The sequence below is a fragment of the Anomaloglossus baeobatrachus genome, unplaced genomic scaffold (genome assembly GCF_048569485.1).
Source record: "Anomaloglossus baeobatrachus isolate aAnoBae1 unplaced genomic scaffold, aAnoBae1.hap1 Scaffold_445, whole genome shotgun sequence".
Taxonomy (NCBI): domain Eukaryota; kingdom Metazoa; phylum Chordata; class Amphibia; order Anura; family Aromobatidae; genus Anomaloglossus; species Anomaloglossus baeobatrachus.
In genome coordinates this window covers 5,232-18,406 of record NW_027443787.1, presented here as the reverse complement: position 1 = coordinate 18,406, position 13,175 = coordinate 5,232, and the positions used below count along the sequence as shown (strand labels likewise).

The window sequence follows — 13,175 nt, the reverse complement described above, 5'->3', positions numbered from 1 at the left end:
GATGTGAGGAGTGTGTGCGGAAGAATGGGCCAAAATCCACCTGAGCAATGCAGGCGACTAGTGTCTCCATACAGGATGTGAGGAGTGTGTGCGGAAGAATGGGCCAAAATCTACCTGAGCAATGCAGGTGACTAGTGTCTCCATACAGGATGTGAGGAGTGTGTGCGGAAGATTGGGCCAAAATCCACCTGAGCAATGCAGGCGACTAGTGTCTCCATACAGGATGTGAGGAGTGTGTGCGGAAGAATGGACCAAAATCCACCTTAGCAATGCAGGCGACTAGTGTCTCCATACAGGATGTGAGGAGTGTGTGCGGAAGATTGGGCCAAAATCCACCTGAGCAATGCAGGCGACTAGTGTCTCCATACAGGATGTGAGGAGTGTGTGCGGAAGAATGGGCCAAAATCCACCTGAGCAATGCAGGCGACTAGTGTCTCCATACAGGAAGTGAGGAGTGTGTGCGGAAGAATGGGCCAAAATCCACCTGAGCAATGCAGGCGACTAGTGTCTCCATACAGGATGTGAGGAGTGTGTGCGGAAGAATGGGCAAAAATCCACCTGAGCAATGCAGGTGACTAGTGTCTCCATACAGGATGTGAGGAGTGTGTGCGGAAGAATGGACCAAAATCCACCTGAGCAATGCAGGTGACTAGTGTCTCCATACAGGATGTGAGGAGTGTGTGCGGAAGAATGGGACAAAATCCACCTGAGCAATGCAGGCGACTAGTGTCTCCATACAGGATGTGAGGAGTGTGTGCGGAAGAATGGACCAAAATTCACCTGAGCAATGCAGGCGACTAGTGTCTCCATACAGGATGTGAGGAGTGTGTGCAGAAGAATGGGCCAGAATCCACCTGAGCAATGCAGGCGACTAGTGTCTCCATACAGGATGTGAGGAGTGTGTGCGGAACAATGGACCAAAATCCACCTGAGCAATGCAGGTGACTAGTGTCTCCATACAGGATGTGAGGAGTGTGTGCGGAAGAATGGACCAAAATCCACCTGAGCAATGCAGGCGACTAGTGTCTCCATACAGGATGTGAGGAGTGTGTGCAGAAGAATGGGCCAGAATCCACCTGAGCAATGCAGGCGACTAGTGTCTCCATACAGGATGTGAGGAGTGTGTGCGGAACAATGGACCAAAATCCACCTGAGCAATGCAGGTGACTAGTGTCTCCATACAGGATGTGAGGAGTGTGTGCGGAACAATGGACCAAAATCCACCTTAGCAATGCAGGTGACTAGTGTCTCCATACAGGATGTGAGGAGTGTGTGCGGAAGAATGGGCCAAAATCCACCTGAGCAATGCAGGTGACTAGTGTCTCCATACAGGATGTGAGGAGTGTGTGCGGAAGAATGGGCCAAAATCCACCTGAGCAATGCAGGGGACTAGTGTCTCCATACAGGATGTGAGGAGTGTGTGTGGAAGAATGGACCAAAATCCCACCTGAGCAATGCAGATGACTAGTGTCTCCATACAGGATGTGAGGAGTGTGTGCGGAAGAATGGGCCAAAATCCACCTGAGCAATGCAGGTGACTAGTGTCTCCATACAGGATGTGAGGAGTGTGTGCGGAAGAATGGACCAAAATCCACCTGAGCAATGCAGGTGACTAGTGTCTCCATACAGGATGTGAGGAGTGTGTGTGCGGAAGAATGGGCCAAAATCCACCCGAGCAATGCAGGCGACTAGTGTCTCCATACAGGATGTGAGGAGTGTGTGCGGAAGAATGGGCCAAAATCCACCTGAGCAATGCAGGCGACTAGTGTCTCCATACAGGATGTGAGGAGTGTGTGCGGAAGAATGGGCCAAATCCACCTGAGCAATGCAGGCGACTAGTGTCTCCATACAGGATGTGAGGAGGGTGTGTGCGGAAGAATGAGCCAAAATCCACCTGAGCAATGCAGGCGACTAGTGTCTCCATACAGGAGGTGAGGAGTGTGTGCGGAAGAATAGGCCAAAATCCACCTGAGCAATGCAGGCGACTAGTGTCTCCATACAGGATGTGAGGACTGTGTGCGGAAGAATGGGCCAAAATCCACCTGAGCAATGCAGGCGACTAGTGTCTCCATACAGGATGTGAGGAGTGTGTGCGGAAGAATGGGCCAAAATCTACCTGAGCAATGCAGGTGACTAGTGTCTCCATACAGGATGTGAGGAGTGTGTGCGGAAGATTGGGCCAAAATCCACCTGAGCAATGCAGGCGACTAGTGTCTCCATACAGGATGTGAGGAGTGTGTGCGGAAGAATGGACCAAAATCCACCTTAGCAATGCAGGCGACTAGTGTCTCCATACAGGATGTGAGGAGTGTGTGCGGAAGATTGGGCCAAAATCCACCTGAGCAATGCAGGCGACTAGTGTCTCCATACAGGATGTGAGGAGTGTGTGCGGAAGAATGGGCCAAAATCCACCTGAGCAATGCAGGCGACTAGTGTCTCCATACAGGAAGTGAGGAGTGTGTGCGGAAGAATGGGCCAAAATCCACCTGAGCAATGCAGGCGACTAGTGTCTCCATACAGGAGGTGAGGAGTGTGTGCGGAAGAATGGGCCAAAATCCACCTGAGCAATGCAGGCGACTAGTGTCTCCATACAGGATGTGAGGAGTGTGTGCGGAAGAATGGGCCAAAATCCACCTGAGCAATGCAGGCGACTAGTGTATCCATACAGGATGTGAGGAGTGTGTGCGGAAGAATGGGCCAAAATCCACCTGAGCAATGCAGATGACTAGGGTCTCCATACAGGATGTGAGGAGTGTGTGCGGAAGAATGGACCAAAATCCACCTGTGCAATGCAGGCGACTAGTGTCTCCATACAGGAGGTGAGGAGTGTGTGTGGAAGAATGGGCCAAAATCCACCTGAGCAATGCAGGCGACTAGTGTCTCCATACAGGATGTGAGGAGTGTGTGCAGAAGAATGGGCCAAAATCCACCTGAGCAATGCAGGTGACTAGTGTCTCCATACAGGATGTGAGGAGTGTGTGCGGAAGAATGGGCCAAAATCCACCTGAGCAATGCAGACGACTAGTGTCTCCATACAGGATGTGAGGAGTGTGTGCGGAAGAATGGGCCAAAATCCCACCTGAGCAATGCAGGTGACTAGTGTCTCCATACAGGATGTGAGGAGTGTGTGCGGAAGAATGGGCCAAAATCCACCTGAGCAATGCAGGCGACTAGTGTCTCCATACAGGATGTGAGGAGTGTGTGCGGAAGAATGGGCCAAACTCCACCTGAGCAATGCAGGGGACTAGTGTCTCCATACAGGATGTGAGGAGTGTGTGCGGAAGAATGGACCATAATTCACCTGAGCAATGCAGGTGACTAGTGTCTCCATACAGGATGTGAGGAGTGTGTGCGGAAGAATGGGCCAAAATCCACCTGAGCAATGCAGGGACTAGTGTCTCCATACAGGATGTGAGGCGTGTGTACGGAAGAATGGGCCAAAATCCACCTGAGCAATGCAGACGACTAGTGTCTCCATACAGGATGTGAGGAGTGTGTGCGGAAGAATGGGCCAAAATCCCACATGAGCAATGCAGGTGACTAGTGTCTCCATACAGGGTGTGAGGAGTGTGTGCGGAAGAATGGGCCAAAATCCACCTGAGCAATGCAGGCGACTAGTGTCTCCATACAGGATGTGAGGAGTGTGTGTGCGGAAGAATGGGCCAAAATCCACCTGAGCAATGCAGGCGACTAGTGTCTCCATACAGGATGTGAGGAGTGTGTGCGGAAGAATGGCCCAAAATCCACCTGAGCAATGCAGGCGACTAGTGTCTCCATACAGGATGTGAGGAGTGTGTGCGGAAGAATGGTCCAAAATCCACCTGAGCAATGCAGGCGACTAGTGTCTCCATACAGGATGTGAGGAGTGTGTGTGGAAGAATGGCCCAAAATCCACCTGAGCAATGCAGGCGACTAGTGTCTCCATACAGGATGTGAGGAGTGTATGCGGAAGAATGGCCCAAAATCCACCTGAGCAATGCAGGCGACTAGTGTCTCCATACAGGATGTGAGGAGTGTGTGTGGAAGAATGGCCCAAAATCCACCTGAGCAATGCAGGCGACTAGTGTCTCCATACAGGATGTGAGGAGTGTGTGTGGAAGAATGGCCCAAAATCCACCTGAGCAATGCAGGCGACTAGTGTCTCCATACAGGATGTGAGGAGTGTGTGTGGAAGAATGGCCCAAAATCCACCTGAGCAATGCAGGCGACTAGTGTCTCTATACAGGATGTGAGGAGTGTGTGTGGAAGAATGGCCCAAAATCCACCTGAGCAATGCAGGCGACTAGTGTCTCCATACAGGATGTAAGGAGTGTGTGCAGAAGAATGGCCAAAATCCCACCTGAGCAATGCAGGCGACTAGTGTCTCCATACAGGATGTGAGGAGTGTGTGTGCGGAAGAATGGGCCAAAATCCACCTGAGCAATGCAGGGACTAGTGTCTCCATACAGGATGTGAGGAGTGTGTGTGGAAGAATGGGCCAAATCCACCTGAGCAATGCAGGCGACTAGTGTCTCCATACAGGATGTGAGGAGTGTGTGTGGAAGAATGGGCCAAAATCCCACCTGAGCAATGCAGGCGACTAGTGTCTCCATACAGGATGTGAGGAGTGTGTGCGGAAGAATGGGCCAAAATCCACCTGAGCAATGCAGGCGACTAGTGTCTCCATACAGGATGTGAGGAGTGTGTGCAGAAGAATGGCCAAAATCCACCTGAGCAATGCAGGCGACTAGTGTCTCCATACAGGATGTGAGGAGTGTGTGCAGAAGAATGGCCAAAATCCACCTGAGCAATGCAGGCGACTAGTGTCTCCATACAGGATGTGAGGAGTGTGTGCAGAAGAATGGCCAAAATCCACCTGAGCAATGCAAGCGACTAGTGTCTCCATACAGGATGTGAGGAGTGTGTGCAGAAGAATGGGCCAAATCCACCTGAGCAATGCAGGCGACTAGTGTCTCCATACAGGATGTTAGGAGTGTGTGCGGAAGAATGGGCCAAAATCCACCTGAGCAATGCAGGTGACTAGTGTCTCCATACAGGATGTGAGGAGTGTGTGCGGAAGAATGGGCCAAAATCTACCTGAGCAATGCAGGCGACTAGTGTCTCCATACAGGATGTGAGGAGTGTGTGCGGAAGAATGGGCCAAAATCCACCTGAGCAATGCAGGCGACTAGTGTCTCCATACAGGATGTGAGGAGTGTGTGCGGAAGAATGGCCCAAAATCCACCTGAGCAATGCAGGCGACTAGTGTCTCCATACAGGATGTGAGGAGTGTGTGCGGAAGAATGGGCCAAAATCCACCTGAGCAATGCAGGCGACTAGTGTCTCCATACAGGATGTGAGGAGTGTGTGTGGAAGAATGGACCAAAATCCACCTGAGCAATGCAGGCGACTAGTGTCTCCATACAGGATGTGAGGAGTGTGTGCAGAAGAATGGACCAAAATCCACCTGAGCAATGCAGGCGACTAGTGTCTCCATATAGGATGTGAGGAGTGTGTGTGCGGAAGAATGGGCCAAAATCCACCTGAGCAATGCAGGGACTAGTGTCTCCATACAGGATGTGAGGAGTGTGTGTGGAAGAATGGGCCAAATCCACCTGAGCAATGCAGGCGACTAGTGTCTCCATACAGGATGTGAGGAGTGTGTGTGGAAGAATGGGCCAAAATCCCACCTGAGCAATGCAGGCGACTAGTGTCTCCATACAGGATGTGAGGAGTGTGTGCGGAAGAATGGGCCAAAATCCACCTGAGCAATGCAGGCGACTAGTGTCTCCATACAGGATGTGAGGAGTGTGTGCAGAAGAATGGCCAAAATCCACCTGAGCAATGCAGGCGACTAGTGTCTCCATACAGGATGTGAGGAGTGTGTGCAGAAGAATGGCCAAAATCCACCTGAGCAATGCAAGCGACTAGTGTCTCCATACAGGATGTGAGGAGTGTGCGCAGAAGAATGGGCCAAATCCACCTGAGCAATGCAGGCGACTAGTGTCTCCATACAGGATGTTAGGAGTGTGTGCGGAAGAATGGGCCAAAATCCACCTGAGCAATGCAGACGACTAGTGTCTCCATACAGGATGTGAGGAATGTGTGTGCGGAAGAATGGGCCAAAATCCACCTGAGCAATGCAGGTGACTAGTGTCTCCATACAGGATGTGAGGAGTGTGTGCGGAAGAATGGGCCAAAATCTACCTGAGCAATGCAGGCGACTAGTGTCTCCATACAGGATGTGAGGAGTGTGTGCGGAAGAATGGCCCAAAATCCACCTGAGCAATACAGGCGACTAGTGTCTCCATACAGGATGTGAGGAGTGTGTGTGCAGAAGAATGGGCCAAAATCCACCTGAGCAATGCAGGCGAATAGTGTCTCCATACAGGATGTGAGGAGTGTGTGCGGAAGAATGGGCCAAAATCCACCTGAGCAATGCAGGCGACTAGTGTCTCCATACAGGATGTCAGGAGTGTGTGAGGAAGAATGGGCCAAAATCCACCTGAGCAATGCAGGCGACTAGTGTCTCCATACAGGATGTGAGGAGTGTGTGCGGAAGAATGGACCAAAATCCACCTGAGCAATGCAGCGACTAGTGTCTCCATACAGGATGTGAGGAGTGTGTGAGGAAGCATGGGCCAAAATCCACCTGAGCAATGCAGGCGACTAGTGTCTCCATACAGGATGTGAGGAGTGTGTGCGGAAGAATGGCCAAAATCCACCTGAGCAATGCAGGTGACTAGTGTCTCCATACAGGATGTGAGGAGTGTGTGCGGAAGAATGGCCAAAATCCACCTGAGCAATGCAGGCGACTAGTGTCTCCATACAGGATGTGAGGAGTGTGTGCGGAAGAATGGCCAAAATCCACCTGAGCAATGCAGGTGACCAGTGTCTCCATACAGGATGTGAGGAGTGTGTGTGGAAGAATGGACCAAAATCCACCTGAGCAATGCAGGTGACTAGTGTCTCCATACAGGATGTGAGGAGTGTGTGCGGAAGAATGGCCCAAAATCTACCTGAGCAATGCAGGCGACTAGTGTCTCCATACAGGATGTCAGGAGTGTGTGAGGAAGAATGGGCCAAAATCCACCTGAACAATGCAGACGACTAGTGTCTCCATACAGGATGTGAGGAGTGTGTGCGGAAGAATGGGCCAAAATCCACCTGAGCAATGCAGGGACTAGTGTCTCCATACAGGATGTGAGGAGCGTGTGCGGAAGAATGGCCAAAATCCACCTGAGCAATGCAGGCGACTAGTGTCTCCATACAGGATGTGAGGAGTGTGTGCGGAAGAATGGCCAAAATCCACCTGAGCAATGCAGGCGACTAGTGTCTCCATACAGGATGTGAGGAATGTGTGTGGAAGAATGGACCAAAATCCACCTGAGCAATGCAGGCGACTAGTGTCTCCATACAGGATGTGAGGAGTGTGTGTGGAAGAATGGACCAAAATCCACCTGAGCAATGCAGGTGACTAGTGTCTCCATACAGGATGTGAGGAGTGTGTGCGGAAGAATGGGCCAAAATCCACCTGAGCAATGCAGGCGACTAGTGTCTCCATACAGGATGTGAATAGTGTGTGCGGAAGAATGGCCAAAATCCACCTGAGCAATGCAGGTGACCAGTGTCTCCATACAGGATGTGAGGAGTGTGTGCGGAAGAATGGCCAAAATCCACCTGAGCAATGCAGGTGACTAGTGTCTCCATACAGGATGTGAGGACTGTGTGCGGAAGAATGGGCCAAAATCCACCTGAGCAATGCAGGCGACTAGTGTCTCCATACAGGATGTGAGGAGTGTGTGCGGAAGAATGGGCCAAAATTCACCTGAGCAATGCAGGCGACTAGTGTCTCCATACAGGATGTGAGGAGTGTGTGTGGAAGAATGGACCAAAATCCACCTGAGCAATGCAGGCGACTAGTGTCTCCATACAGGATGTGAGGAGTGTGTGCAGAAGAATGGACCAAAATCCACCTGAGCAATGCAGGTGACTAGTGTCTCCATACAGGATGTGAGGAGTGTGTGCGGAAGAATGGGCCAAAATCCACCTGAGCAATGCAGGTGACTAGTGTCTCCATACAGGATGTGAGGAGTGTGTGCGGAAGAATGGGCCAAAATCCACCTGAGCAATGCAGGCGACTAGTGTCTCCATACAGGATGTGAGGAGTGTGTGCGGAAGAATGGGCCAAAATCCACCTGAGCAATGCAGGCGACTAGTGTTTCCATACAGGATGTGAGGAGTGTGTGTGCGGAAGAATGGGCCAAATCCACCTGAGCAATGCAGGGGACTAGTGTCTCCATACAGGATGTGAGGAGTGTGTGCGGAAGACTGGGCCAAATCCACCTGAGCAATGCAGGCGACTAGTGTCTCCATACAGGATGTGAGGAGTGTGTGTGGAAGAATGGGCCAAAACCCCACCTGAGCAATGCAGGCGACTAGTGTCTCCATACAGGATGTGAGGAGTGTGTGCGGAAGAATGGGCCAAATCCACCTGAGCAATGCAGGGGACTAGTGTCTCCATACAGGATGTGAGGAGTGTGTGCGGAAGACTGGGCCAAATCCACCTGAGCAATGCAGGCGACTAGTGTCTCCATACAGGATGTGAGGAGTGTGTGCGGAAGACTGGGCCAAATCCACCTGAGCAATGCAGGGGACTAGTGTCTCCATACAGGATGTGAGGAGTGTGTGCGGAAGACTGGGCCAAATCCACCTGAGCAATGCAGGTGACTAGTGTCTCCATACAGGATGTGAGGAGTGTGTGTGGAAGAATGGGCCAAAACCCCACCTGAGCAATGCAGGCGACTAGTGTCTCCATACAGGATGTGAGGAGTGTGTGCGGAAGAATGGGCCAAATCCACCTGAGCAATGCAAGCGACTAGTGTCTCCATACAGGATGTGAGGAGTGTGTGCGGAAGAATGGGCCAAATCCACCTGAGCAATGCAAGCGACTAGTGTCTCCATACAGGATGTGAGGAGTGTGTGCGGAAGACTGGGCCAAATCCACCTGAGCAATGCAGGCGACTAGTGTCTCCATACAGGATGTGAGGAGTGTGTGCGGAAGAATGGGCCAAATCCACCTGAGCAATGCAAGCGACTAGTGTCTCCATACAGGATGTGAGGAGTGTGTGCGGAAGACTGGGCCAAATCCACCTGAGCAATGCAGGCGACTAGTGTCTCCATACAGGATGTGAGGAGTGTGTGCGGAAGACTGGGCCAAATCCACCTGAGCAATGCAGGGGACTAGTGTCTCCATACAGGATGTGAGGAGTGTGTGCGGAAGAATGGACCAAAATCCACCTGAGCAATGCAGGCGACTAGTGTCTCCATACAGGATGTGAGGAGTGTGTGCGGAAGAATGGGCCAAAATCCACCTGAGCAATGCAGGCGACTAGTGTCTCCATACAGGATGTGAGGAGTGTGTGAGGAAGCATGGGCCAAAATCCACCTGAGCAATGCAGGCGACTAGTGTCTCCATACAGGATGTGAGGAGTGTGTGTGGAAGAATGGGCCAAATCCACCTGAGCAATGCAGGCGACTAGTGTCTCTATACAGGATGTGAGGAGTGTGTGCGGAAGAATGGCCAAAATCCACCTGAGCAATGCAGGTGACTAGTGTCTCCATACAGGATGTGAGGAGTGTGTGCAGAAGAATGGGCCAGAATCCATCTGAGCAATGCAGGCGACTAGTGTCTCCATACAGGATGTGAGGAGTGTGTGCGGAAGAATGGGCCAAAATCCACCTGAGCAATGCAGGGGACTAGTGTCTCCATACAGGATGTGAGGAGTGTGTGCAGAAGAATGGGCCAAAATCCACGTGAGCAATGCAGGGGACTAGTGTCTCCATACAGGATGTGAGGAGTGTGTGCGGAAGAATGGGCCAAAATCCACCTGAGCAATGCAGGGACTAGTGTCTCCATACAGGATGTGAGGAGTGTGTGCGGAAGAATGGGCCAAAATCCACGTGAGCAATGCAGGTGACTAGTGTCTCCATACAGGATGTGAGGAGTGTGTGCGGAAGAATGGACCAAAATCCACCTGAGCAATGCAGGCGACTAGTGTCTCCATACAGGATGTGAGGAGTGTGTGTGCAGAAGAATGGGCCAAAATCCACCTGAGCAATGCAGGTGACTAGTGTCTCCATACAGGATGTGAGGAGTGTGTGCGGAAGACTGGGCCAAATCCACCTGAGCAATGCAGGGGACTAGTGTCTCCATACAGGAGGCGTCTGGAAGCTTCATCACCAACAAATGAGAATGTACCAAGTATTAAATACATTTCAGTAACGTGTTCAATACTTTTTCCAAACACTCATAGTGTGAACGTAGCCTTAGCAATCATTGGCTCGGCTCCAGGCGCGGTGGAGGGGGGAGGCTCCTGCTGCAGCCAGACACAGGACAGTGAGGGTGAGGCGAGGCGCTGGCTCCTCAGATACAGTGAAGACAGAAGTGCTGAGATTGGTTTTAGGGGGGGTTTTGTGTGTTTTCTGCACAATGTTCTTTTTATAGGGCTAGTTGAGGATCAGGAGGAGAGGGGGGCTCGGCAGGAGGGTCCCCCACACACCGCACCTCTGGGGGAAACACAAATGGAGGAGGGATTGTCCAGGGGGTCCTTGTTGTGTAGTCTGTGACGTGTTGTGCGTTTTGTGTCCCGCAGAGACATTCCCAGGACCAGTGTGTGAGCGAGCTGCTCAATAAAAAGACCCCCGGGGCCACAGAGTCCACCATCGTCAGCTCCTCCCTGGGGTTCAACCCCCGCAGCTTCAAGCAGAAAGGCGGGGGAGGGGGGACGACCGTGAAGATACTGATGAAGGAGAAGCATAAGAAAGGTGAGAGGCTTCTCCTGCTGCGCTGCCATCCCCCATACTTTATATTGCAGCTCTGCTCCATTACTCCTCAGTAAACTGCCTCATCTCTCAGGCTGCTTCTCTTCTCTCTTCCCCCATACTTTATATTGCAGCTCTGCTCCATTACTCCTCAGTAACCTGCCTCATCTCTCAGGCTGCTTCTCTTCTCTCTTCCCCCATACTTTATATTGCAGCTCTGCTCCATTACTCCTCAGTAACCTGCCTCATCTCTCAGGCTGCTTCTCTTCTCTCCTCCCCCATACTTTATATTGCAGCTCTGCTCCATTACTCCTCAGTAATCTGCCTCATCTCTCAGGCTGCTTCTCTTCTCTCCTCCTCCATACTTTATATTGCAGCTCTGCTCCATTACTCCTCAGTAATCTGCCTCATCTCTCAGGCTGCTTCTCTTCTCTCCTCCCCCATACTTTATATTGCAGCTCTGCTCCATTACTCCTCAGTAAACTGCCTCATCTCTCAGGCTGCTTCTCTTCTCTCCTCCCCCATACTTTATATTGCAGCTCTGCTCCATTACTCCTCAGTAAACTGCCTCATCTCTCAGGCTGCTTCTCTTCTCTCCTCTCCCATACTTTATATTGCAGCTCTGCTCCATTACTCCTCAGTAAACTGCCTCATCTCTCAGGCTGCTTCTCTTCTCGCCTCCCCCATACTTTATATTGCAGCTCTGCTCCATTACTCCTCAGTAAACTGCCTCATCTCTCAGGCTGCTTCTCTTCTCTCCTCCCCCATACTTTATATTGCAGCTCTGCTCCATTACTCCTCAGTAAACTGCCTCATCTCTCAGGCTGCTTCTCTTCTCTCCTCCTCCATACTTTATATTGCAGCTCTGCTCCATTACTAGTAAACTGCCTCATCTCTCAGGCTGCTTCTCTTCTCTCCTCCCCCATACTTTATATTGCAGCTCTGCTCCATTACTCCTCAGTAAACTGCCTCATCTCTCAGGCTGCTTCTCTTCTCTCCTCCTCCATACTTTATATTGCAGCTCTGCTCCATTACTCCTCAGTAAACTGCCTCATCTCTCAGGCTGCTTCTCTTCTCGCCTCCCCCATACTTTATATTGCAGCTCTGCTCCATTACTCCTCAGTAAACTGCCTCATCTCTCAGGCTGCTTCTCTTCTCTCCTCCCCCATACTTTATATTGCAGCTCTGCTCCATTACTCCTCAGTAAACTGCCTCATCTCTCAGGCTGCTTCTCTTCTCGCCTCCCCCATACTTTATATTGCAGCTCTGCTCCATTACTCCTCAGTAAACTGCCTCATCTCTCAGGCTGCTTCTCTTCTCGCCTCCCCCATACTTTATATTGCAGCTCTGCTCCATTACTCCTCAGTAAACTGCCTCATCTCTCAGGCTGCTTCTCTTCTCTCCTCCCCCATACTTTATATTGCAGCTCTGCTCCATTACTCCTCAGTAAACTGCCTCATCTCTCAGGCTGCTTCTCTTCTCTCCTCCTCCATACTTTATATTGCAGCTCTGCTCCATTACTCTTCAGTAAACTGCCTCATCTCTCAGGCTGCTTCTTTTCTCTCCTCCCCCATACTTTATATTGCAGCTCTGCTCCATTACTCCTCAGTAAACTGCCTCATCTCTCAGGCTGCTTCTCTTCTCTCCTCCCCCATACTTTATATTGCAGCTCTGCTCCATTACTCCTCAGTAAACTGCCTCATCTCTCAGGCTGCTTCTCTTCTTGCCTCCCCCATACTTTATATTGCAGCTCTGCTCCATTACTCCTCAGTAAACTGCCTCATCTCTCAGGCTGCTTCTCTTCTCGCCTCCCCCATACTTTATATTGCAGCTCTGCTCCATTACTCCTCAGTAAACTGCCTCATCTCTCAGGCTGCTTCTCTTCTCTCCTCCCCCATACTTTATATTGCAGCTCTGCTCCATTACTCCTCAGTAAACTGCCTCATCTCTCAGGCTGCTTCTCTTCTCTCCTCCTCCATACTTTATATTGCAGCTCTGCTCCATTACTCTTCAGTAAACTGCCTCATCTCTCAGGCTGCTTCTCTTCTCTCCTCCTCCATACTTTATATTGCAGCTCTGCTCCATTACTCCTCAGTAAACTGCCTCATCTCTCAGGCTGCTTCTCTTCTCTCCTCCTCCATACTTTATATTGCAGCTCTGCTCCATTACTCTTCAGTAAACTGCCTCATCTCTCAGGCTGCTTCTTTTCTCTCCTCCCCCATACTTTATATTGCAGCTCTGCTCCATTACTCCTCAGTAAACTGCCTCATCTCTCAGGCTGCTTCTCTTCTCTCCTCCCCCATACTTTATATTGCAGCTCTGCTCCATTACTCCTCAGTAAACTGCCTCATCTCTCAGGCTGCTTCTCTTCT

The 13,175-nt window shown here is 51.1% G+C and overlaps 1 protein-coding gene across 1 annotated transcript in view; it reads left to right on the top strand.

Moving 5' to 3' along the window:
• The window catches only part of LOC142279934 (chordin-like protein 2), a 131,156-nt gene extending 120,276 nt beyond the window's left edge, over positions 1-10,880 (top strand). Inside the window, exon 7 of the mRNA XM_075332718.1 lies at positions 10,635-10,880. Within this exon, the coding sequence (XP_075188833.1) occupies positions 10,635-10,880 (246 nt within the window). The remainder of the gene's footprint in view (positions 1-10,634) is intronic.
• Positions 10,881-13,175: the final 2,295 nt, after the last annotated feature.